Here is a 25647-nt window from a genome sequence, read left to right as displayed (position 1 = left end):
TTTTAAAGACTCTACCATGTGATAATAAGCTGATTTGCCTTTGGAAAGTGGTGGAGGTGTTGGTGAGAGGTATCGAGTGCGATTTGACGTGGTATTTTGAAATACGTTGACGGGCCAAATGTTCCTCTATCTCTTCATCATCAGAGTGCCCATAAATATCATTATCATCTGCAAACATATATCTTCCCCCGCGCGCACTTTTGTTCATCCTTCCTTCTTCTTTTCCCCTCCCTCTCTCCCTTCTTCCTTCCTTCCCGCACCTTCATTTTTTCCCTCCACAATCCATTTCCCTCCTCTTCTTCATGGCGCCGCACTAGTACCGGGGTGTGCCAGAAACCGGTATTAGAGGGTACCCCTTTTAGTACCGGTTGATGCTACCAACCGGTACTAAAGTGTGTGTGGAGCATTAGTACTGGTTTGAGGCAGCAACCGGTACTAATGCTCACCCTTTAGTACCAGTTGTTTCCCCCAACTGGTACTAAAGGGGTTATTGGGACGCCCTCCAGACAGTATCCTTTGGAACCGGTATTAATGCAAACATTAGTACCGGTTCCAAATGCAACTGGTAATAAGGCTAGGGTTGAGAGGTCAATTTTCTACTAGTGAAAAGAAGCATCCATGGTGAGAAAGGCGATCAACAGCATCAGAAAGAACAGAAGAACATATTGCTACTTTAAGGGACTGACATGACGCTCTTGAAAGCAAATAGTGAAGTGAACAGTTGGTGTGTTCCTTGTGAGCCACCGTCGAGCACTAGACCACCAGTCAACACACTGCATGTCCGCACATACACAGACGACGTGCAAAAAGAATGCGGAGAGCCTCGACCGCCTGCTCAGAGAGTAAGAAGAGGGCATTGGGTATCTCACGAGCTGAAATGTGGGGAGATTTGCGTGGGGATGTGTTGACGACCAAAATTAACATCGTGGGAGTTTTCTATCTGAATCTGAGCAGACTGGTCTACAAACCGGTCAGACTGGTTTGACAAACATGGTCAAATCTCTAATTGGACTTCACCATAGCGTAGATCTCGTCGAGCCACAAGATCAGAAGCATCAAGACCTATTATGGTGGGCTATCCATATACTTCACATCAGTTCAACTACAACGAGCCCAAGGTACAATTTGCAAATACATTACCTATGTCTAATAATTATTTTGCAAGTACCATGAATCCTCATGTTGATGTTGCTAGATATGATACTAGTAGGCATATTGCATCGGCTAGTAATTATTCAGATAGTTCTACTTATGCAAATTATAATTCTGGATGTTACATGCAAAATTCATTGTTAAATAATATGCATGCTTTGAATTTTTAATGTCACAAGCAACAAACAACGTTACTCTCACACATCGGCTGTACAACAAGTTTAAGAGCCGGTGGGCAATTATCAAGGCCAAACTAACATGGTGAGTTTGGCCAATTTTTATGAGACATCATATGCTAGCAATTTCAATAATATTCAGCAATGTGTTTCATCCGTTTATTCATCGGCTGGAATCTCACAACATGTGATTACACCACAAAACATGCCGGTGAATGAGAAAATTGGCCATACTAATTATAGTTATTTGGCCAGTTATTCTCAAACATCATATGCTACCAATTTCTATAATATTCAGCAAGGTAGAGATGAATCAATTTCTGATTATATAGGATGATTCAAAGAAACTAAGGACTGTTCCTCTAATTTGTCAATTTCTGATATGGATTTTGCTGATATTGCTTTTAATACCTTAAGATCATCTATTAGAGATAGAATAGATGGTTTTGATTTTCTTTCGGTTGCTCAAGTGCAAATAAGAGCTTTAATACAAGAAAACCGAATGATAAAAGAAAAGAATAATGATTCAGATTTGAGCAATGGATTTCACAACGACTCCTTGGCTGAGATGAAAAGGAATGAATCCATACTGTTCGCCGCTTCCTATTTCTGATCTGACGCTCTGAATACCTTCATGTTTGGTCATAGCTCAATAGCCCCTAGCCTGCTGGATGTCTATATGTTGACAGGCCTTGACATCACATCCCCACCTCAAATACACAACTAGTCACTGGTAGAAAACTGAGCATTAGTCCCGGTTGGTAAGGGTCATATCTCTCGGATATCCATCTGGGATAAACCAACCGGGACAAAAGGGGGGGTCTTTAGTCCCGGGTATTTTAACCGGGAGTAAAGGACCCCCTTTAGTCCCGGTTGGTGTCACCAACCGGGACTAAAGGGTGTCCCTTTAGTCCCGGTTGGATTTCCCAACCGGGACTAAAGGGGTCCCCTTTAGTCCCGGCTCAATTCCAACCGGGACTAAATTGCGCTTGCATGGCACTGGTGACGCCTGAATTTTTCATGCATGCATCACGTATACGTATAGTAGTACCACGGCCCTTTTAATTTGTTAACCTTGTAGTTGAGATTTTTTTAGAATGAATTAAATCAACTAGTATTTAAACGAATGGGATTTGTAATTATACAACTACTATATATATACACAATCCTTATACACAATTCATATACACAATTCAACTAGCTTAATTAGTACAAATCGATCATATATACAAATAAATCAAAGTATCTTCCTACGATCTTCCCGTCGTGGTGTTGCTGAGAGGAGTGTCTAATTGTCGTCCATCGTAATAAAATTCTCCTCTTGGATTTACCACCTCGTCCATTATGAATCCAATGAGACCTTCACATATTGCCGCTACTCTTTCTTCCTTCAAGAGTCCTTGTTGAATATTTAACATCTATAATTTGGAAATTTGTGAATGTTACATGAACAAATACATATAAGGAGCTAGAAAATAATTAACTAGTAATATATTTATTTTACGTACTTTAAAGTTGTGCGGCGTCATCTTCGGTCCCTTGGGTCCCAAAAAACTATGCATGTGCTCACAGATGTAGTAGCCACATAGGTTATTCCCGGGTTCCTGTCTTAAGCACTTCAGTGCGGAAAAAAAATAAGTTATGAAATATTCGTGTTATACAATGTAATAAATGTGCAGACTTCATACGTACCGGGAAGTCTGTGTTCCATGTAAGATCTTCTTTGAATGGACCTTTGTGTGTCCTTATGAATTGTTTCCATGCGCTGCGGATTAGAATAATGAATGACATAGTGTAACAGGGATAAAATTTAGGAAATAAATTTTTGCATAGAGATAAAGGTCCAGAATTATTACAAGCCCAGCATGTCTTGAAATTCTTGGTAGTCCACTGGATCTTTCCGTAACGAATCAAAGACAGTGACGTGGCTTCTTTCAGGCTCAATTATAATAAGGATCCAGTGGAAGCTGCGTGCGTAAAATGTTCATGCATATTAGAGCTAACTAACATGTAGAGATAAGGAAAAAGACATTGAAAGTACACGGTATACACACACTTACTTGAAGTTGTATGGAAGTAGTATGAAATCCTTGAATGTTTGTTTGTGTAGGAAATTGTATATTTCGGCAAAGGTTTTTTCCGGCGCTAATTGTATCTGTTGTTGGTTAACTACAGATGGATCCATGAAGCCTACATGTAGGTACGCCTCTCGGCGGCATGTCTGAATTAGCATCCTACATGAAATGGAAGATGAAGTTAGTACGGTGACGCACGCCAAAATTTACATGTAGAGATAATAAACGGACACTTACAGAATCCAAGCGCTGATCAGAGAGACGTCCAGGGCATCATGATGGTACACTTCGTATATATCCTTGAAGTCTAGCCACAGCACTTTCTCCCCTTCACCGTGAAAATCTATCGGTTTTACCTTCATGCCGATCATCTCCCTCGATTTGGCGGATGCCGTCATGTACCATTGATGGAATTCGTACATCTTTGTTGACAGCTTCCGTACCATTGCCGGCTTCACTAGAGGCTTGCCTAGCTGATAAGGCCATCTCGGCTCAGGGGGCGGTGCAGTTGGCGTCTCGACTTGCCCTATGCATTCATCAAGTCCCAGACCTGTTTCTTCCATGAACTTCAATATATTTGCTTGTTGATCCAAGGGCATTGCTTTTACCCGTTGAGCATCTTTCTTTGACAAATGGCTGAGGTCGGGGACTGAACCGCTGGAGGATGATTTTCCTTTTCTTTTATCCTTTTCATCAGCCTTTACTAGAGCCCGTTCATAGTTTGACAAGAGTGGTATCCTTTTCTTGGCTCCTTCCTCCATCCTGATAAAAAAGTTTAAATCTCGCCGACTTACTGGCGGTGGCTCCATCTCCCTTGCCTTTTTTAATTCGGCTTGTTTCTTGAACCACTCACTGGCCTCTCGTTGGATTTCTGCCCACTGTTCCGCATGAGACATTGCCTCAAAGCGTTCCTTGCGAGCCACTTCAGGGTCGACCTTTGTTTTCTTCTTTCGAGGCTGTCTTTGCTTGGGAGGCGGTGCTCGTGACTTCTTGAGTGGTGCTGCAGGTTCCTTCGAGGGGGCCGCTCTTGGTGCCGGCGACGGTGATCGGGGAGGGGTGTTGTTATTGTCGTCGTCGCTCCCAGCACCAGGATGTGGTGGAGATGGAGACCTTGATATAGATGGAAGCGACGGTCCTGGAGCAGGAGATGCCGGTCTCGAGGTATGAGGAGAAGGTCGCTGCTCGGGATCTACGGGGAGCGGTCTTGAGGTCTGAGGAGATGGCTCCGTGCGGGAAATAATGATGTAGCGTTTCTTCCATAGAATGATCCCATGAAGCGCATCTGCCAATGTCTTTTCCCCGTCGCCTCCCGGGAAGTCGAGCTCTAGACCTTCATACTGGGCATCTACTATTTGCTCGACGCAGACGCTGGCGTAGCCTGTTGGAATGTCCATGCCATGACTGCTCTGCCCTGCCAGCGTTGGTAACGCACTCCCGTACGCTACCTGTACATATAGCAGAAGTAAACAAGTTGAACTCCGATCTCGAGGCCTGGATCAATTGACAAGATTGCATAAATATTATGTATAAGTATACCTTAATAGTGAGGTTGCCGACCGGTGCATGCAGCTCACATGAGGTCCGTTGCGTGATGGCATCCACGGGGAACCGTTGCTCCTCCACGGGTAACCTGGGCGTCTGCGCATCGGGGACCCCTGTAGAAGCACAACTGCTCCCGAGGCGTTGAGAAGGGCTGGCGGTGTGAGGATTCGGCAGTGCTCCAGATTGCGCCAACTCCGCAACTGCGTCGGCCACCCGCCGATTGATTTCATCCACCATTCGTTGTTCTAGCATCTGCCGCCAGCTCTCCTCCATCTGTTCCTTTCTTCGCTTCCGGCTTCTGTAAGAGGCGCTGTCGCCTCGGAAAGCGAACTTCCACGGAACCACCCCGAAGCCCCGGCAACGTCCTGGGTGCTCTGGATTACCGAGGGCCAATGTGAGCTCATCATTTTCTCGGTCCACCCTCAACCTCCCAGCCTTGGAATCTTCAATGTTCTTCATGAGATGTTCGGCCTTCTCACGTATTCTGTCATTGAAAATCAGCGTCCCATCCTCTTGGCTTAGGGAGCCTCCATGAGCGTAGTACCAGTTCTTTGATCGTTCGGGCCATTCAATAGTTGCAGGTATGATTCCCCGTTCGATCAGATCTTGTTCCATCTTTCTCCACTTGGGAATTGCTGAGCCATACCCACCTCGCCCCAAATGATGGTGGTAGCCCTTCTGACTAGCATTTGCAACGTTGGTCGTGATCTTTTTCACACCTTCTTCACTCCTCTTGTATTCAACAAATGCATCCCAGTGGTCCCTCAACTTGGGCCACGCGTTGAAGTCTGGAGTTTTGCCCTTCTTGATGTAGTGGGTGTCCAGCATCTTCTTGAATGTCTGGAATTGAGTAGCCATCTTCTTAAGTGTCCACGCTTTGACATCCTTCTCGCTATAATCTTCGGGGAATGTGAAATGCCTCTTCACGTCTTCCCACAGCATATTCTTTTCTGTCTCTGGAAGGGCGTACGGATTATCGCTTCTGCCCTTCCATTCTCTGATGCTGATAGGCACGTTGTCCCGGACGATTGCCCCGATTTGACTAACATACTTCTTTGCGACTTTCTCGGGAGCAACCGGCCTGCCCTCATCTGTAACTTCGGTGATGACAAGCCTCCCTTCCATCACCTTTGTACGACCTCGGGTCTTCTGCCCTTGTGTCGATCCGGAGGGCTAACAGTTTAAGATTCGTTAATTAGTACGTACTAGTAGCGGTGGCGTGAAACAATACAAGAATGGTTGTATATACCTCGCCGGAACCTTCCGCCACGGCAAGTTGTTGCTGCGGCTGTTGCTCTTCATTCACATCGGCAGACATGTTGAGGAACATGTCCGCCTGGGTGCCCTCTTCATCCGTGTATGATAGTGGAACGTTGTCGCCACTACCATCACCAGCGATTATCTGCTCCATGATATACCTTGCGGTCTCATCGTCTGCCATTTCAACTATTGCTGCAAACATACATGGAATCATACATGACAGTCATAGAAATTGTCTTAATACAAATTTGTATATAATCACAGTTCGGAATCATACATGTACATAATGAAATCATAAAATAACATGAATCGTACAAAGTCCGGAATCTTTATACAAATTTCTATGAATTTATACAAATTTCTATGAATTTCTATGAATTTCTATAAATTTCTATGAATTTCTATGAATTTCTATGAATTTATACAAATTTCTACGAATTTCTACGAATTTCTACGAATTTCTACGAATTTCTATGAATTTCTATGAATTTCTATGAATTTCTATGAATTTCTATGAATTTATACAAATTTCTACGAATTTCTACGAATTTCTATGAATTCATACAAATTTCTACGAATTTCTACGAATTTCTATGAATTTCTATGAATTTCTACGAATTTCTACGAATTTCTACGAATTTTGACGAATTTCTACGAATTTCTACGACGGCGATAAGGGCGGCGAAGGCGGGACGGCGGCGGTCATGGCGGCGGAGGCGGGACGGCGGCGGTCAGGGCGGCGGAGGCGGTTCACCGGAACCACGGGCGGTGCCGAAGGCGCGGCGGCGGCCGGGGCGGCGGGACGGCGGCGGCCGGGGCGGCCTGACGGCGGCGGCCGGGGCGGCGTGACGGCGGGACGGCGGCGGCCGGGCGGCGTGACGGCGGGACGGCGGCGGCCGGGCGGCGTGCGGGACAGCGGCGGCCGGGGCGGCGACGAGGACGAAGACGACGACGGCGGGACGACGGCGGCCGAGGCGAAGACGACGACGGCGGCCGGCGAGGGGCGACGAGGATGGAGCCGGCGACGAGGGGCGATGCAGCCGGCGAGGGAGGCGGACGGGCGGCGACGGGCGGAGAGGGAGGCGGACGGGCGACGACGACGGCGCAATGCCGGACTTCGACGGCGCAATGTGGGACGACGACGGCGGCGGCCGGCGAGGGAGGCGGACGGGCAGCGACGGGCGGAGAGCGCGGGACTTGCGAAAATTTCGCTAAGTGTGGAACTGGCGGGGGGTAGAAGGGAGTACAGTCCTTTTAACCCCCCCCCTTTTATCCCGGTTCGTAATGGCACCCGGGACAAAAGGGCCTTTTGTCCCGGGTCCCGTCACCAACCGGGATAAAAGGCCCCCCCCTTTTATCCCGGTTGGTGACGGGACCCGGGATAAAAGGGTGCGCTCCCAGCCCCACCTGGCGGGGGCACCCTTTTATCTCGGGTCCCGTTACCAACCGGGATAAAAGGCCCCCCCCTTTTATCCCGGTTGGTAACGGGACCCGGGACAAAAGGGTGCCCCCGCCAGGTGGGGCTGGGAGCGCACCCTTTTATCCCGGGTCCCGTCACCAACCGGGATAAAAGGGGGGGGGGGGGGCTTTTATCCCGGTTGCAAATGGCAACCGGGATAAAAGGGTACGTTCGGGCGGGAGACGAAACGTACCCTTTTATCCCGGTTGCCGTTTGCAACCGGGATAAAAGGGGGGCCTTTTGTCCCGGTTGCTGTTAGCACCCGGGACAAAAGGTCCTTTTTCCTATTTTTCTTCTCCCGCCTGTTTTTTGGAAATGGATTTTATTTAACCTTTTCACTGCAATACAGGATGAAAAACAAAACCTTCTCAGATTTTGTACATGCAAAAATATATTTAATTAACGAGTAAATTGACAATAAGTATGAAGTAATCATTATTTCTATACCAACTCATGTAGCCTGTAAAATATTTATTTTACTGCATTGCTGTGATCAATAAATTATTCAATTAAATTATTTGAATGCGCAGAAAAATCCATGTTAGTATGTGGTTAACAATGTTCATGTATATCTAAAAAATCTTCACCTAACAAATTTAATAACACATGAAATCATACATAGGGTAAATTACAAATTGTATCAATTAATACACAAAGGTCATGCACATTTAACGCATTACAATACAACGTTGTAAAATTTATTCTTCACGAAAGTTCCTTGATCATGATCGCGGCGTAAGTACGGAGCCTCTTCTTTGGACAGCAGGATGCTTGGATCAACTTCAACGTCGAATGGAGGCATGCCATCAAACTGATCATAATCATCTGATTGGTCTGTTTTATCCTCGACTCCCACGATTTTTCTTTTACCTGGAAGAACTATGTGGCACTTTGGCTCCCATGTCTCTTCTGGATTCCTCTTGGGTTTGCTGCACATGTCCTTCACATAGAACACCTGATGCACATCATTGGCAAGTACGAATGGGTCATCACTGTATCCAGTCTTCTCAGATCTACTATTGTCATTCCGTACTGATCTTTGGTGACGGCAGTTAGCTTCACCCAATTGCAAAGAAATAGAGGGACGTACTGATCTTAGGTGAACCAGTAAGTGGGTCATAATATTGAAGAGGGATGGTGGAAATAACAACTCAAAACTGACAAGACATTGCACCACATCGTTCTGTAGCTTTGATAGCTTCGATGGATCGATTGCCTTCTGCGAAATCGCATTGAGAAACGCGCATAGCTTTACGAGCGGCAACCGTACATTTTCTGGTAGAACACCCCTCAGTGCAACCGGAAGCAACTGGGTCATCAACATGTGGCAGTCATGAGCCTTGAGATTTGTAAACTTCTTTTGTTTCATATTTATTATTCCCTTTATATTCGAGGAGTACCCAGACGGGACCTTCATACTATTCAAGCATTCAAACATGCTATCCTTCTCCTCCTTGCTGAGAGTGTAACTGGCAGGACGTAAGTAGTGCTGTCCATTATCTCTCTTTTTCGGATGTAGGTCATCTCGTTGCCCCATGGCTTTCAGGTCCTGTCGTGCTTCCAATGTATCTTTTGAGGTTCCATAAACACCCATGAAGCCTAGCACGTTCACGCAAAGATTCTTCGTCAGGTGCATCACATCTATTGCGTTGCGAACCTCTAGGATTTCCCAATAAGGTAGCTCCCAAAATATTGACTTTTTCTTCCACATGGGTGCATGTCCGTTATCATCGTTCGGAACAGGTTGGCTACCAAGTCCCTTTCCAAAGACTACATGTACATCCTTCATCATCTCGAACACACGCTTTTCATTACGGTGTGCAGGTTTTTTACGATGGTCTGGCGTCCCTTTGAAATGCATCCCGCTCTTTCTCAGCTGGTGGTGAGCAGGGAGAAATCGACGATGACCCATATAGACGACCTTCTTACAGTGCTTCAAGTACATGCTATCTGTGTCATCTAAACAGTGGGTGCATGCCCGATATCCCTTATTTGTCTGTCCTGAAAGGTTACTCAATGCAGGCCAATCGTTGATGGTTACGAACAACAGTGCTCGTAGATTAAAGATCTCTTGTCTATCCTCATCCCACACACGTACACCTTCTTCCTTCCAGAGCTGTAAAAGGTCATCAACCAACGGCCTTAGGTACACGTCAATGTCGTTGCCGGGTTGTTTTGGGCCTTGGATAAGCGCCGGCATCATAATGAACTTCCGCTTCATGCACAGCCAAGGAGGAAGGTTGAACATACAAAGGGTCACAGGCCAAGTACTATGACCACTACTCAACTCACCGAATGGATTGAATCCATCAGTGCTTAAACCAAACCTTATGTTCCTTGCTTCACTTTCAAAGTCTGGGAATGTTCTATCAATTGATCTCCACTGTGCCCCATCTGCGGGGTGTCTCAGCATCTCATCTTCCTTACGGTCTTCTTTGTGCCATTGCATCAACTTAGCATTCGCCTTGTTCCTGAACAAGCGCTTCAAGCGTGGTATTATAGGGAAATACCACATCACCTTCGCGGGAACTCTCTTCTTGGGAGACTGCCCCTCGACATCACCAGGATCATCTCGCCTGATCTTATACCGCAGGGCTTCGCAGACGGGACAAGCATCCAATTCCTCGTATTCATCACCACGATAGAGGATACAGTCATTAGGGCATGCGTGTATCTTCTGAACATCCAATCCGAGAGGGCAAATAATCTGTTTAGCTTCATATGTTGTGGACGGTAATTCATTATTCTCGGGGAGAATCTTCTTGACAATTCTCAACATCCCCTGAAATGCCTTATCGGACACACCATTTTTTGCCTTCCATTGCACAAATTCTAGTGTCGTACCTAGTTTTTTATGGCCCTGCTGGCAACCTGGGTACAACAATTTTTTGTGATCATCTATCATGCGCTGCAACTTTGCTGCTTCCTTCTCAGTTTCGCAATCTCTGTATGCATCTCGTATCACCTGACCAAGGTCATCAGTAGGGTCATTTTCTGCAAACTCATCTTCATCAGCCTCGCCCATTGTAGTACCTGCAAAAGCTTGACCTGCAACCCAGTCCGGAATGGTGTCATCTTCCTCCTCCTCCTCGCCATCTTCCATTACAACCCCTAGTTCACCGTGCTTGGTCCAAACCAAATAGTTAGGCATGAAACCGTATTTAAACAAGTGGCTGTGAATAGTCCCCCAGGAATCCTTTGAATACTCCTTCCTGTTATTGCATTGGAAGCATGGACAACATACGAACCCATTCTCTGCCTTGTTCGCTTTTGCCACTTCGAGAAAATAATGCAAGCCATCAATAAACACCTTGCTCCGTCTGTCTGCATTATACATCCAATGCCGGTCCATCTGCATCGTATTACGCACGAAAATGGATTACACTTGACAATGGATTACGCGTGAAAATCGATTAAAGATCCAAACAACATGGTACAATACAACAACATGAAGATCCAAATACACATATTTAAATTAAAGTCCCAAACACTGCATAAGTTGTTCAACTTGAAGACCGTGATCATCTCGCGAGGATGTCCTCAACTGGGCGGCACCGCACTTCGTCATGAAAGAGGTTAGATGCTACGGAAAAGGGGACACGGTCACGATGTCCGTATCCACTCTTTCTCGTAGAATCGAACCTCCTTCTTGACATACGTTGCTACTCGGCGGAGAACATCCTCGCCGAGGCGAACACGGTATACAAGTTCAACAAGTAGCAGAAGTCATCTATGTACAAAAATTCTTTCCTTACCACTACAGAAGTTGTTGAACTTGAAGACCGTGTTCATTTCGCGAGGATGTCCTCAGCTAGGCGGCACCGCACTTCGTCATGAAAGAGGTTAGATGCTACGGAAAAGGGGACACGGTCACGATGTCCGTATCCACTCTTTCTCGTAGAATCGAACCTCCTTCTTGACATACGTTGCTACTCGGCGGAGAACATTCTCGCCGAAATGAACACGGTATGCAAGTTTAACAAGTATATGGATTTAAAAAACCATATTAAATTTGATAAGATAAACCGTCTAGACAAGGTAGCATCATTTTTAAACCACTGAAATAATGCATACTATATATGACACATCAATCTCCCTCACATTCTAGCTCAAAATACCTCTCCATTTTTCTACTTCATCATCACATTGTAGCAAATAATCTTTCCATCTCCAAAGCATAAATCAAAGCATAACATGAGGATGAAGTAGCAAACCTTCGCAGCACTTGTTGGCTGAGTCAAATTCCCACAAAAATGAGGGAAAAAACTTCGGGCAGCACCTCCCTTGCTTGGGCACCACCGGAGAGTAGGTGAAGCTCAGCTCTCTATCAATGTGCTGGACTGCTCGGGCTGGAGGAAGAAGAAAGTCTCTGTCTCGGGATATAGTGGGGGATGAGTTTTTATCCCGGTTAAAAACTCCAACCGAGACAAAAGGAAACACCTTTTGTCCCGGTTGGAAGTTAGTCCCGGTTGGAGGATCCAACCGGGATAAAAGGGACACCCTTTTATCCCGGTTGGAGGCACCAACCGGGATAAAAGGGTTAGTCCCGGTTGGTGCCTCCAACCGGGATAAAAGGGTGTCCCTTTTATCCCGGTTGGATCCTCCAACCGGGATAAAAGGGTCCCGCCACCGACGCCCCCCCCTAGCCGTTGCAACCGGGACTAAAGGGGGGCCTTTAGTCCCGGTTGCAATTACCAACCGGGACTAATGCTCCCCTCCAAATTCCCGCCCCCCGGCGCACCCCCTTTTGTCCCGGGCCACTTTTAAACCGGGATAAAAGGGGGTGGATCGAAAGTCACTTCTCTACTAGTGAGTCACAGGCTGGAAACCAAAGGTGTAGGCGGATGGAGCAAATATATCATTACTCATAGTAAAACATCAGGACTTGTCGGCGATAGAGAACACACAACTTTCCTCAACATGTGGCTAGAGAAGTTTGTTTTCTCCGAATCAATTCTGGGGCCAACCACGAATATGGAGTGCTTCGCAGAAAAATTATCCATTAAAGGCGCAATTCCCCTTGGAAAATACTTATTAGGCATCGTGTATCATCTCCTGCACCAGGTATCGGCCAAACTGCGAGCTGGTTCACCCGTCAGCAATTCAGCTGTGGCTCAATCTCTACACCTCATCGGTTTTCGAAAGGGATCTGACCAAGAGTACTTTCCCTTCTGACTATGCTGAGGGTGCACGGGTAACTCGCCGTCGATGCACAGCTCACGAGGAAGCAGCATCAACCCTCCCAGGTGGTCTTCTGACAGTATCAACCGCAGCTTGGCATTTTAAGGATGTTTACAATTGATTCCCATCAGACGACACCATCTGGTTTGCATATGAGGATACAGAGAGCAACTTTGAGTTTCCAGCCGATATGGACTTTGACCAGGTAATATATGCATTCTGATGGTCGTTCCTACTTGAACTTATCTCATTCGGTAAGTTATATATTGCTCATCATAAATTTATAAAGAGAGATTTCAAAATCTCAAGCATGACGATTCCTAGCTATATATACAAAGACATATTCCTTGCTTCCAACTTCAGCCAACTGCAGACTCATCTCATTCCTAATGATGTCATGACTATCAGTAAGGTACGTGCATCTGATCTTTATAACATACCACTTGCCCTGTTAATAAGTGATAATACAGATCAGCATCCAACATGTTTTTTTAAGCAGCTGACAGTAAAGCACTACCCAACAGCCGACAGAACTAATCATTTTCACTCCCTCTTCACAGCGTGAAAGCTTTTTTTTTTCAGTTCGAATATTCAAGCTGAGGAAAGTATGAGTAATTATTTTCCTTTTTGTATTTAATTTTTTTTTCCTAAGTTCAGCTTGGCCATGAGATCTTCTGTAAACTGACAACAGGTTTCCACTCCAACACCTCTAGCCAGGATTTCAGAATTTTTGAAAAATTCTAGACCTGTATGCAAATGGATTTTGAGTATTTGTACCTTGTATTTTCAAAGGATATGTGCCCAGAGAAGAACAGGACACAGATGGACAAATTACAAAAATGATAGGAAAAACAATGAAAACTATGATGTCTTAAGGCCGACCAAATTGGGGTAAATGCTCGGCCTGGTATTTTAAGTTCTTCAAGAAGTCGCACTTAGCCATATGATCCGTTTGTTCTATGTACTCCTTCCGTTCTTAAATATATGATGCCATTGACTTTTTACTCCAATTTTAACTACCAATATCTGTTGAACGAGTTAGTTAACTAAAATAAAATGTGTATCATTATGTCTATTGTTAAATATACTTCAGATTTACCTTGTTGGTTTATCTATTTGTAAAAATATTTGTAAAAAAGAAGAATAGTCAAACAAATGAAAAAAGTCAACGACGTTATATAGCTACGAACGAACGGAGTAGTTTGTTCACCGCAGCATTCACGAGAATGCATATGCCAGCAACGTTATATATTTATTTCAGCTATAATTTTTCTCGCAACTTGTAAGTAAAAGATACTGACTTGTGAAGTCAGCAGAGATTATTTGTAGAGCATTGGTTGACTTTTGGAGCCCACACGTCCTAGCTAGCAACGTGTGGAGGATTGCGATCTTTTTTTGGTTAGTATAAGAAATTCACTGTACATAATACAGTATATAGATCAGCATCCACGGTCTTTCTTTTTCATTGCCAGTATATGTTTGTTAGAAGTTAGAACCGACCATTCTAGATATTATACCAACCTATTGCATTGGATGTCAGGGACGAACTAATTGTTTCTTGTACATTACTGCACCTTCCATTCTGCAAACGGTTAAAGGTACCCTTCCATGATGGTGGTACCGATACCGACTGCTGTCTTGCTTGCTCGTGCACACCAAAGGGTATATCCAGACGATATCCTAAAAGATTTCTGTACATCCTAATGAACTAATTAAGAGGTGCATCATTCAATTCAATTAACTCACAGGTGACAAATATATGATGGTGCCAGTGCCACCAATACATCGCTACCTAGCCGTCACTAGCCAATACATCACTAGCCATCACCAATATACATGTATATGCATTCAAAAGAAGTAGAATTTTTTTAAATTTCAACCAGCAATTAGATAATCTCTAAGTATGCATATGTCAACTGCATAATAATTCTGCATCTTTTCTCTATCTCTACTAATACTAAAGAATTTAGGTGGGGCAGAACTTACCACTACTATAGAAAGAGTTTCTAGGATCAGGTAAAATGGTATTTCTAGGAGCGGGCTCCTGCTTTTCGCAGCTGAAAATAGCGATTTGTACGGCTGGATGGTCACCCACCCCTACAAATCAACTAAAAAGTTAAAAAAAAGGAAAAAGCAACCAGATCCATCGGCTGCCGCGGCATCCCGGTCACCGTCCTGCTAGCCACCTGGCACCCCTGGCCGCTACCCCGGCCACCGCTGCACCCCTGGCCACCGCTGCCTCCCTGGTCAATGCCCCGGCCGCCACCCTCCTAGCCGCGCGTGGAGGCCGTGCTAGCAACCACTGGCAACTAGCCACCGCGCCGCCGCAGCCCGTGGAGGCCCTGTTGGGGACCAGCCTCCGGCCGCCGCCCCACCCCCAGTTGCGCCCACCAGTGAGCTGGGTCGCCGCCTCGCCGGCCCACTCCTAGTTGTGCTGGGCCCCATCAGCCATTGACCTCCATGCTCGGGTTGGGTCCGTGGTGCCCGGATCTTCCCGGCCAGCCACGCTGATGTGGGATAGGGATGCCCGAAGTTCTCAAGGACTCGTGATGTAGGAGCAAGACTAAGCCAGGCACTAGTGTTCCATCTTTGAGGTCTCGAAGTAGACCATAGTGCGATCGGAGTGAGCTTTCCACTGAAGCAGGCCACCAGCGTGGGCTTGGAGTGACTGGAGTCGGCTTTCCATTGGAGCGGGTCCCCACAGTGGGCTTTTGTGCAACCGGAGTCGGCTTTCTGCCGGAGCAGGTCCCCGGAGTGGGCTTTTGTGCGATCGGAGTCGGCTTCCCACCGGAATAGGCCACCGGAGTGGGCTTTTGTGCGATCGGAGTCGGCTTTGCGCCGGAGTGGGCCACTGGAGTGGACTTTAGTGCGATCGTAACGGGACAGCTGGTGTGCTCGTGACGAGATGGGCAGCTTTGATGCAACTGTACAAGATAGTCAGCTTTGGTTAGGAAATTACTAGACGCAGTGCTTATACCGTAACTTATAGTGCACTGTTGTTCAGTGAGAGATAGATGACGGTCCGACCACACATGTGTCAAGACGTCGCATTCATGAACCCCTGAACCGCCTCACGTGTGAACCTAAGGAGCCCCCGAGTCACCTTGCGTGTGTGCGCAAAGAACCACCAGGCGCACCCAGTGTGAAGCAGCTATGTTCCCGATGCCATGCACGGTCATGGTGCCGTCGTCGTGTCACTAGGCACAGCTATCGCCATCGCATCGCATTTGGGGTTGCCATCGTCTAGCCCTTGGTGCCGTCTGCTATGCAATTGGTGGTGTCGGTGTTGCCCCCGTGCCTTTGCCAAGCCCCATGCGGTGACGTTCCTGTAGCTTGGTGTTTATGTTGCTAACGGTTAGGCGCCGCCATTGTCATTGTCGTGCCATTGCGAGGCCGTGGCCACGGTGGTGAAGTTGTGGGATTTCAATGTCACTGCAGCGTTGCTTATGGTTCGCGCTGCGCGAGCTCGAAAGCCCACGGGGGCCGACGAGATGGAGCCTGATCACTGAGCATGTGTAGCTGTGTGGCTCGGAAGGCTTCACTAGTGGATAACACGCCTTTTAGTCTCGGTTGGATAGGGTCATAGATCCCAAAAATCCAACCGGAACTAATCATTTGAGATAAAAGGGGTCCTTTACTCCCATGTCATTCACTCGGGACTAAAGAACCCTTTTAATCCCGGTTGGTAAAACCAACCGGGACTAAAAAGTTTGAAAAAATAAAAAAATAGCCAGCTACGCCCGCCCTCACCTGCCTCTGCTCCACCTCTGCCCACCGCCGCCCGTCTCGGCCTGCCACCACTCTGCCTGCCTCCGCTCCGCCTCTGCCCACCTCCACCCGCCGCCGTCCGTGCCCCCACCCCCCCCGGCCGCCGCCTACCTCTGCACGCACCGGTTGCCACCCGCCTCCCCCCGCGCCCGCCGTCACTCGGCCGCCCGCCGCCCAGCCGCGCCACTACCCTACCCTTGCCTCGCTGTTGCTCCTCACTACCAGTGAGGGGTGAGGAGAGGGGGAAGGGGAGGGGCAGCAGAGGGGGAGGGGGTAGGAGAGGAAGGCAAAGAAGAGAGGGAGGGTAGGTGGCATAGAGAGGGGCGAAAGGAGGAGAGGGAGGAGGGGAGGCGCCAATGGAGGGAGATAGGAAGTGCTTGGAAGAAGATAAGGTGGAGAGGTGGAGAGCTCTACCTGGAAGAAGATGAGGAAGGTGGAGAGGGTGGGGGGAGGCGCTTGAAAAAGGTGTTTTGTCCTGCTGTGAGCCACCAACAAGGACTAAAGGGGCCTTTAGTCCCTGTTGAAATTACCAACCCGAACTAAATCTTTAGTCCCGGTTGGTAATTCCAACTGGGACTAAAGGGAAGGGGGGCCTTTAGTCCCAGTTGGTAGCTCCAATTGGGATAAAACCGCTCATCCCACTAGATGTTACAACTAGGACTAAATAGGGGGGGGGGGGGGGTTTAGTCCTGGTTGGTCTTTATAACCGGGACTATAGCGCCCCCGCCGGTGGCTTTCGGTGGCTCATTTTTAACCCGGGACTAAAGGCACTTTATATATAGTCTATCTAATGTTGCTTCTGCATTCTACTCGTTTCAAGGTATATGCTGCTGAAATTTTCTTTTTGGGCATTTTGTAGTGTAGTTGTGCCACATTCTATATTTGCGTGATACCTGGGGAGTTAAACCCGAGGCACACACGGGGCCCAACACATGGCGGCAATGGTGGAGGCAAGATTGGAACTTAAGGGAGCTTGCTCTATTTTCTTCCTCATCCTTCCTCCTTTTCTTATTCCTTTTCCTCTCTTCTCCTACTCTTGTTCCTTTGATTCAATGGAGTTCATGGGCAGTAAGGGCGCTAGAGCCCCCCTAGCCACCCCTGTAGATCCACCCAGCATGGCGGCTAGGTGCAGCGTGCGTATGTCTGCTGTTGAGGTTGGGTTCGGTGGTCGGGGCGTGGAGTGGCCAAAAGAGCACAGAGGCTGTCCACGACACATCTCCAGCTAGGCTGGGGCACGGTGGGGCCTCCCCGGCGCTGCGGGGTGGCGGTGTGGGAGGCTAGCGCCTACTACTATGCTTTTTTTTTCTGATTTGCTTTTTAACATTTTTTTGTCACTTTTTAGGGTCAGGTGATGTTGTCCTCCACCCCCATCAAATGCATTTCTACGGGCGTTATGAGATCTGCCGCCACATATATTCTATGTTTAATTGTGAAAAGCTAAGGCGGGTCTCACGTCCACTTTTGCATTTTGATATGTACGCCAGCTCTCGCCAACTCTTAAATTAGGTAAATCATACAACTCTCTTATTAGCTTAGGAAGTAATTCACGTATAGGTAAACATACAGCATTACATATGCCTCCCTGCAGATACATAATGTTCACATCGATCTGTATACATATGCATGAATGATTAGTTTTGACTGCCTTTATTTATTTCAATGATGATAGTTGCAGAAAAGCACATTATTGATATGGCTGCAGAAGGTACGGTTTACTATGCCACTTGTGTCTCCTGGCCAAGAAAAGGGTAATCCGTATAGCCAACCACAGGATCGGAGGTGTAAAACGTGCTCCTGTCATACTTGTTCAGACCCGCCTTCTTCCTGAACCGCTCTGGCAGGTCAGGGTTCGCCAGAAACAGCCGCCCGTACGAGACCAGGTCAGCATAGCCATCCCTGATCACCCTGTCCCCTTCCTCCTGATCGTACCCTCCATTCACTATGAATGTGCCCTTGAACGCCTCCCTGAACGGCGATAGGCGATTGCCATTGACGCACTTCCTCGGCTCGACCATGTGGCAGTAGAGAACGCCGAGCTTGTCCATGAAGTGGACAAGGTGCAGGGCTTGAGCCTCTGCATCTGCATCAGTGTAGTCAGTGTAGCCAGCGAACGGGGAGAGACGCACACCAACACGGTGCGCGCCGACCTCATCCACCACAGCCGCTACGACATCGGTGGCCAAGCGGGAGCAGCGGTTGTCCAGACTGCTGCTGTCGTTGAGCCCGTCGTTGACAAGCCGGTCCAGACGCAGAGGCTGGGAATTCACTCTTCCAATGTCTATAAAGAACCAGAACTGGTTGACGAGGAACCCATTGGCAGCGTGGATCTCCACACCGTCGAAACCTGTGAAGTATGTACAGCAAACTATTACAAATTGGCATTGCAAATTGTGCAAGACTAGCACACGTACAAAATGAGGAATCATCACCAGCTCTGATGGCATTTCTGGCAGCGACCCGGAAGTCCATCACCATTTGGGGTATCTCTTCCTCTTCAAGCCTTGGAGGGGCCCCAAACTCTGCAACAGGAGTAACCTTGATATGAGAATGCAACAATGAATCCTGAGTTCGTCGAATACCAAAACCGGAAAGAAAAAACACACAGTGGACTAGATAAAAGTGATCAAAATTAAGGACCAGTAGTGGGTGGCTTGCGGCCTGTGTGCCAGAGCTGGCAGAAGAAGAGGGCGCCCTTGGCGTGCACCGCGTCAACGACGGGCTTCCAGGCCTCCACCTGCTCCTGGCTCCAGAGCCCAGGCACCTGCGGGTACCCTGTTGCCGTCTCCGACACCGCGCTGGCCTCGGCGATGAGAAGGACGCCTGGCGCTGCCCGCTGCTCGTAATACAGGGAATTATGCGGCTGCGCCAGGTTCTCGTAGGACCTACAGCGCGTCACCGGCGCAAGAACAACCCTGCCATCATATGCACAAAAGATATGAGCTCGTAATACTCAGTTACTACTTGCTAGTAAGCAGCTTCATTCTTGACTGACCTGTGCGCCAGGTTGAATTTGCCCATCTTGTAAGGGGTCAGGAGATCAGGAGTCGCCTCCATGGCTTGGCCCGTCATCTTATCCAGCGGAGCAGCAGGGAATTCTATGGGCGTTGGTGAAAGTTTCGCTGCTGCTGCTGCTGATGGAAGAGTAGCAGTTCCGATGGTAGCATTTATGGAGTTGATCGGTTGACTTCTATGGCTTGGCCATGCATGTGTTACTAACAACTCTTACGATACTATTGCCAACTGTTCTACTCAAAAGAAACATATTCTTCTTGTCATTTTGCATTGTAATATAAGATGAAAGTCAGAACAAGTAGCGTGTAGCATATGCACCGCCTTGCCCTTTTATGAATGGTTATTATAGCCTTGTATGTGACCTTGCCGCAACCTCAACTAAGAGTCATCAAAATATAGTAGGTCAGCTGCTATTCCAGCCATCACACGTATTATCTTTGTGTATTTTTTTTAGATAAGGGTAAAACCAGCCTACTATATCTCCATCATGGATATTTGCAGCCAACTATTACAAGAGTTCTTAGACTCAAATATTCAAAAAATAGGGAAAAACACAAGAATGAAAACTTTAAAACAAACAAAGAAAGCTAGAAGACTAAGCTTCAATCTTCTTCATTGTCCATGTTTTAATCTTGTATTGTCTTTATGTATCACCAATCTATCACATCTTTTATCTTCTTAGAAACTTGATGTGTCTTCTGTTGTTCTTCTATTTCTTGGCAAGCAGATATGGTTGCTTTGCGGACCACATTCCAGTCCAGTCCACTTGGTGAGAAGAAGTTGCAGATAGCCCACTTGTATGTTCCTTATCCTTCCATCTCAATGTCACGGGTGCACAGAGGAGGTAGCCGCCGGGACAGACCAACAACCAAGGTGGCTGGAGGCCAACAAGAGCAAGTGTGACTTGGAAAAAATAGAAATGTGGCCATGGCATCTTTGTATTTGAAGTCTCAGATTTTTTGCCATCTCAATGGAAGGATGCCACATGTGCGTGCGCGCTCGCTCGCCTCACTGAGCTGCGCTGTGCCGCGACGAGCACGTGATGTGGGCTGGGCTTGATCTGGTTTTACAGTTTTTTTTTTATCATGGTTGATGACTAGTAACCGATGGCGATTAGTGACTAGTACTGACGATGCTTGAATGGCTGACCGTTATTAGTAACTGATTCTCCGAATTAACTGCATTAACATGGATGCTCAAAGGTCTCAGGGTGACTATAAGAAAGGCGCTTCCTCTCAGTCTTCCGCGCACTACACACATCACCAGAGCTCATCCACTGCTACGCTGTGTTTTTGCTGTCCCCATTCCGGTGATCTGAGTGCATGGACTTCGTCGGAAGAGCAGGCCTCCGAAACTGCACCCTTGCTAGAGACTCTGCACCCGAGGAGTAGAAGGGCGATCAAGTTTTTGAGGAGCACAATCTTGCACGACTGCTCGTTGTTCGTCTACATCTACTTCCCGGTGACGCATCTGCACTGCATCAACTCTACACTACGTCAACGTTTGATCGGCTACATCGAACAGGCTCAACTAACAATGTTAGGTACCGGCACATTCAGTTCCTCCGGAACTGGCGCCGCCTCAGGTTACTCTCTAATGAACTTTCTAGTTCATTTTGTGTTTTCTGTTATTACCATCACATGCTTTATGTTCGTTGCTACAAACAACTCCTGTTTATGCTATCGTTTATGTCATCTTTTGTTCTCTATTTCAGATCAAAATAAATCATAAAATGCCTTTGATTCCAACAAGCACTAGGAGGAGTTGCCCTCGGAGGAGGCGATCGGGCAGGAGCCACACAGGGAGGAGCCAGCCAGGCTGGGCTCTGGCTGGGTTGGAGCCGCACAGGTAGGAGGTCGCCATGGTGCCGGCCAAGTAGGGGCAGGGAGGAAGCGCGTCGGCGGCCGGTGAAGTGCAACTGGCGTGGAAGGAGATCGGAAAAAAAAAAACGAAACGTTGCACGGGGAACCGAGGCAAATAATAAGCAGGTAAAAGTTACAAAATTACCTTTTTTAATGGATGGTTAGATATTCTCTATACTCTATACCACCAAATAGATAGTATGAGCCACCGTAAAAGTCCTCTTTTTTTTGAGCCTAATGGCCCAAGGTGATTAGGTCTTTTACGTGACTTTGCCGAGAGCCTGGGTGTCCAGGACCAGCAATTACCGATCAAGAATAGCAGACGACATGGTGATTAGTTTAGTGAAATGAATAGGCCCCGCCGGCCACATTATTATAACTCTACTAGGTAGTGTACCTTTCTTCCCCAAGATGCTATTTTTTTCGCCTTCTCCACATGAATGCACATCGATTAATCAGCTTACGTTTCTCTCTTGAATTAATCATGGACGTGTAAATTTTATGCTGAGCGGCGAGAGCAGATTTACCCATGACTATGCATAAGTTGATGCAATTATTCATCAGGAATGCGGAAAAATGCTGCTGAATTGTTACAGAAAAATTGTTGCTGTGTGCTAGTTAGTCCACTACTTCCATCTGTGCTACCATTACAAGAAAATAAAATACATGTAGGTTTAGTGCATAATTCGTACTATAAACTCTAATAATACGATAACAATGAGTACTAATCTAATGAAGCGAGAAGCGAGCTTAAGCTCACCACGGGTGCTTCTTGCTTCATCTATGCGACTTTAATTTGTCTTACAACTCGTGTCACTGCGAGCTCTAAAGTTCACTTGTATAAGCTCCTCTACTACCTCTGCCATGGATGGTCTTTCATCCCTGTCTTCCTTGAGACATCGGACTGCCAACATGCCGATCTGATCAAGGCACTCCACACAACGATGAGAATGAGCATCGCCATCAGAGAAGATGATATCTCTGTCGTACATCTTCCTTCCATTGCCGTCCTCCTTGCAGGACTTGACAAAGTCCACGGGGAGGCTATTATTGTTGCCATACCTGGCCGTCTTCCTCGTGATGAGCTCGAGGAGCACCACACCAAAGCTGTAGACATCACTCTTCTGCGTGAAACGGCCCGTCTTGATGTACACAGGATCAATGTAGCTCATGTCCCCCATGACGCACCAATTGGCATGCCTTGCGATTGACTCAAGCTTTGACGACCCGAAGTCTGAGACCTTGGGAGTCAAGTTATCGCCGAGGAGGATGTTACCAGTCTTGACATCCCCGTGCACAAGACTGCGTCCGCCATGGGAGTGCATGTAGGCAAGAGCTTTCGCAGAGCCTATGGCAATGTCCAAGCGTGCTGAAAGCGGGAGCACACGTGGTGTAGACCCACAATGAAGCACATTGTAGAGGCTCCCGTTGGAGACGTACTCGAAGACAAGCATGGGGACATCCGTCTCCAGGCAGCAGCCGATGAGGCGAACAAGGTTTGCATGGCTGACCTGAAACTGAATGGCGATCTCGTTCACCAGATCGTGATCATGTGAGGGTTGCATGCCTTCTACGATGGAGCGCTTAACGGCGACTCGTAGGTTCTTATGGGTGGTTCCCCTATAGACCTTGCCAAAGGCACCTTTTCCGATGGGGGTGTCATAGTGGTTTGTGATCTTCTCCAGCTGTAGTTCGGTGAAGGTGTTGATGTTCATGCTCTTCATTATTTCACCGCCATTCTTGTCAAAGAAGCCACTCCGCACTCGCCGCTTGTGCTCCTTGCGTAGTAGCACCAGAAGAAGGCTGGCGACCAATGTTGCTGCAAATTAAACACACATATCGAATGATTACAATGAAAACATGCAGAACCAAAATTTCCATATATACCTCACCAACACCAACAACAACATAAATTCACGTTAACTTCAGCAATTCAGCTGATTTTTTTTTCCTGAGAAACCGTGCTAGTTGACTAGTGGAAAAGCAATGCAGCGTATATTTTCTTTACTGAGGTTGATTTGCAGATGGCATGTGGATTCATAGGACTTATCAGCGAATGGAAATAACATATGTTGCCAAACAAAATTGCATATGTCGGCTCCTGATAAAACACTAGTTTGGCGTAAAAAAAAGAACATTGTTGCTTGTCTTTTGCTCACCTGATACTGCAGCTACTGTTGCGGAAAATACGGGGCGGCATTGGGACCCTATTCGGCCAAAATTGCATTCCCCCTTGTAGCTACCATCTGTGTCAACACATTTGCTACCACTTGGAACATGATATTGATTTCCATAAGTCTCAGGATCAGACTTCAGAAGTTTGCACTCGTCGATATCTGTATAGTCGATAAACATATATGCAAATTAGTAATTTTTTTACACCCATTAGAAAAACAATATGATATAACGCCATGCATCTGAGATGAAGGTATGTGGCCTTGACACATGCTTTGGGTACAATAGACGGTTTAAGAGTCCAGAGGTGCAAATTTTGGCTAACCAATAAAAAGTACATCGTCTCGAGTATATAATATTTCTGTTGACCATTATTTCGTGCAAGATATACACCCTCGGAAGCACCGGAACTTACTTTGGCATCCCTCGACGACGTACGGATTTCCAGCGTACCCATCGGAGCATTTGCAGCGGTACCAGAGGCCATTCCTGACGTCGACGCGTGTGCTGTTGGCGCTCAAGCAGGCACCATCCTTCTTCATGGCCCAGTCGAGCACTAACGGAATGGTCCTGTTACCTAACTGGTTGTGAAGAGACGTCTCACCGGTGCCGTTCTGATGATTCAGGCTGAAATTACGGTACCTAAAATACAGGAACAGCGACTGTTAATCTGGAACAGCGACTGTAATCTGGAAAAACTGTTAACGTCTACCGGTGCGCAAATTTAGGCAACTGTTAAACTGAAATTTTTAAGCAAGTTGAAAATAGCACAGGCTAAATTCTCAGAACCATTAAGCAAGCTGGAGCTTAATTAGCTCCAATAAGAAACTCGTTCGAGCTTGATTCATTGACAAGCTTAAGAATGAAATAATGTACGATAGACGCGAACGTACCATCCTTTCTCGGCCAAGAAGGCGGTGCTGCAGCTGTTGTAGTTCCTCGCAGTGTTGTTGGCGAGCCTCATCCAACTAACATTCACCGTGTCAAGGTCTTCGGGGATGGCCCCCGTGCAATTGACATCGTCGGCAGCGTCACCCAGGCTCGCGCACGTCGTCATGCAGCCGCTCAGGTATCGGCCATCGTCTTCCAAGTCCTTGCCCGTTAGCAACGCCACGGTGTTGCAGCCGACGCCCGTGAACTCGTTCCTTGACGACGAGATCAGGAACGGCGAGCCGGTGAAGTTGTACTTCAAAAAGCCTATGCTGGAGGTTGTGTTGGATGAGTTGTAGCAGATGTGCGCGACCCCAGTGAAGACGCGCATCTCTCCTGTCTCCAGAGTTATGTCCTTGACCTCGAAGCCTCGTATGTCCAATGCTCTCGCGGGGTTGTAGCTGTTGTCGCAGAAGATGGCGAAGCCCTTGCTCCTGGAACAGCCGTCGCCGATGCCGAAGGGGAAGGGGATGTGTATGTCGCCGCACATGCTTGGGCAGCCTGGCCGTGGCCCTGGTGCGGTTCCATTGGAAGCCGCCACCGGCGTTGGCACCTCCACCAGCACCCGGGAGAGTACCAGAGCAGGACAAAGAAGAAGAAGCCACAACAGACGTAATTGAGGCTTGGCTATTAGGTGCTCCATGGTTGTGTGTGAGTGTGACTACTGGTCTACCGACCCGGAAACGATAAAACTTATTCCGGCGCTTGTTGTGTATGCCTACCTGCCTCTCGGTCTCCCTTTATACGCGTAGCATCTCAATATCATACCGTTTGTTCCCATCACTTATCAATCAGCGCATAATTAACAACTCCAGGCCAACATTATCCTGTTGGTCAATCCTTCTCTGTTTCAAAATATGTTGATATTTGTGAAGAGAAACAGACGCAAGTGACGTATGCTCTACTTATATAGGTAGAGAAGGGTAATGGCATCATATGGTTGCCGACTACCAAGTGACGCATGCGTAGTTTAGTGTATGATGTGTGTGCCTAGCTAGCATGGTCCGTGTACTACCCTTCGTTGCCTGTTGGGATGTTGCTCCCTCAGCTCCAAA

General features: G+C 47.3%; 2 protein-coding genes across 2 annotated transcripts; both read right to left on the bottom strand.

Annotated features, from left to right (window-relative positions):
• Window positions 1-18115: 18115 nt before the first annotated feature.
• LOC117833588 (putative 12-oxophytodienoate reductase 11) lies at window positions 18116-19826 on the bottom strand. The gene is made up of 4 exons (XM_034713143.1): window positions 19606-19826; window positions 19251-19525; window positions 19043-19132; window positions 18116-18957 (listed from the first exon to the last, which is right to left on the bottom strand). Exons 1-4 carry the CDS (start codon window positions 19680-19682, stop codon window positions 18329-18331), a joined length of 1071 nt encoding a protein of 356 aa, XP_034569034.1. The 5' UTR covers window positions 19683-19826; the 3' UTR covers window positions 18116-18328.
• Window positions 19827-22134: 2308 nt separating this feature from the next.
• Window positions 22135-25313, bottom strand: LOC117833771 (wall-associated receptor kinase 5). Its single transcript, XM_034713374.2, has 4 exons — window positions 24556-25313; window positions 24078-24304; window positions 23647-23823; window positions 22135-23306 (listed from the first exon to the last, which is right to left on the bottom strand). The coding sequence occupies exons 1-4, from the start codon at window positions 25233-25235 to the stop codon at window positions 22279-22281; spliced, it is 2112 nt and encodes a 703-aa protein (XP_034569265.1). The 5' UTR covers window positions 25236-25313; the 3' UTR covers window positions 22135-22278.
• Between the last annotated feature and the right edge of the window lie 334 nt (window positions 25314-25647).

The sequence above is a fragment of the Setaria viridis genome, chromosome 8 (assembly GCF_005286985.2).
Source record: "Setaria viridis chromosome 8, Setaria_viridis_v4.0, whole genome shotgun sequence".
NCBI classification, from domain to species: Eukaryota; Viridiplantae; Streptophyta; class Magnoliopsida; order Poales; family Poaceae; genus Setaria; species Setaria viridis.
Note: the sequence above shows the minus strand (reverse complement) of the source record. Positions and strands in the feature narration are given on the sequence as shown.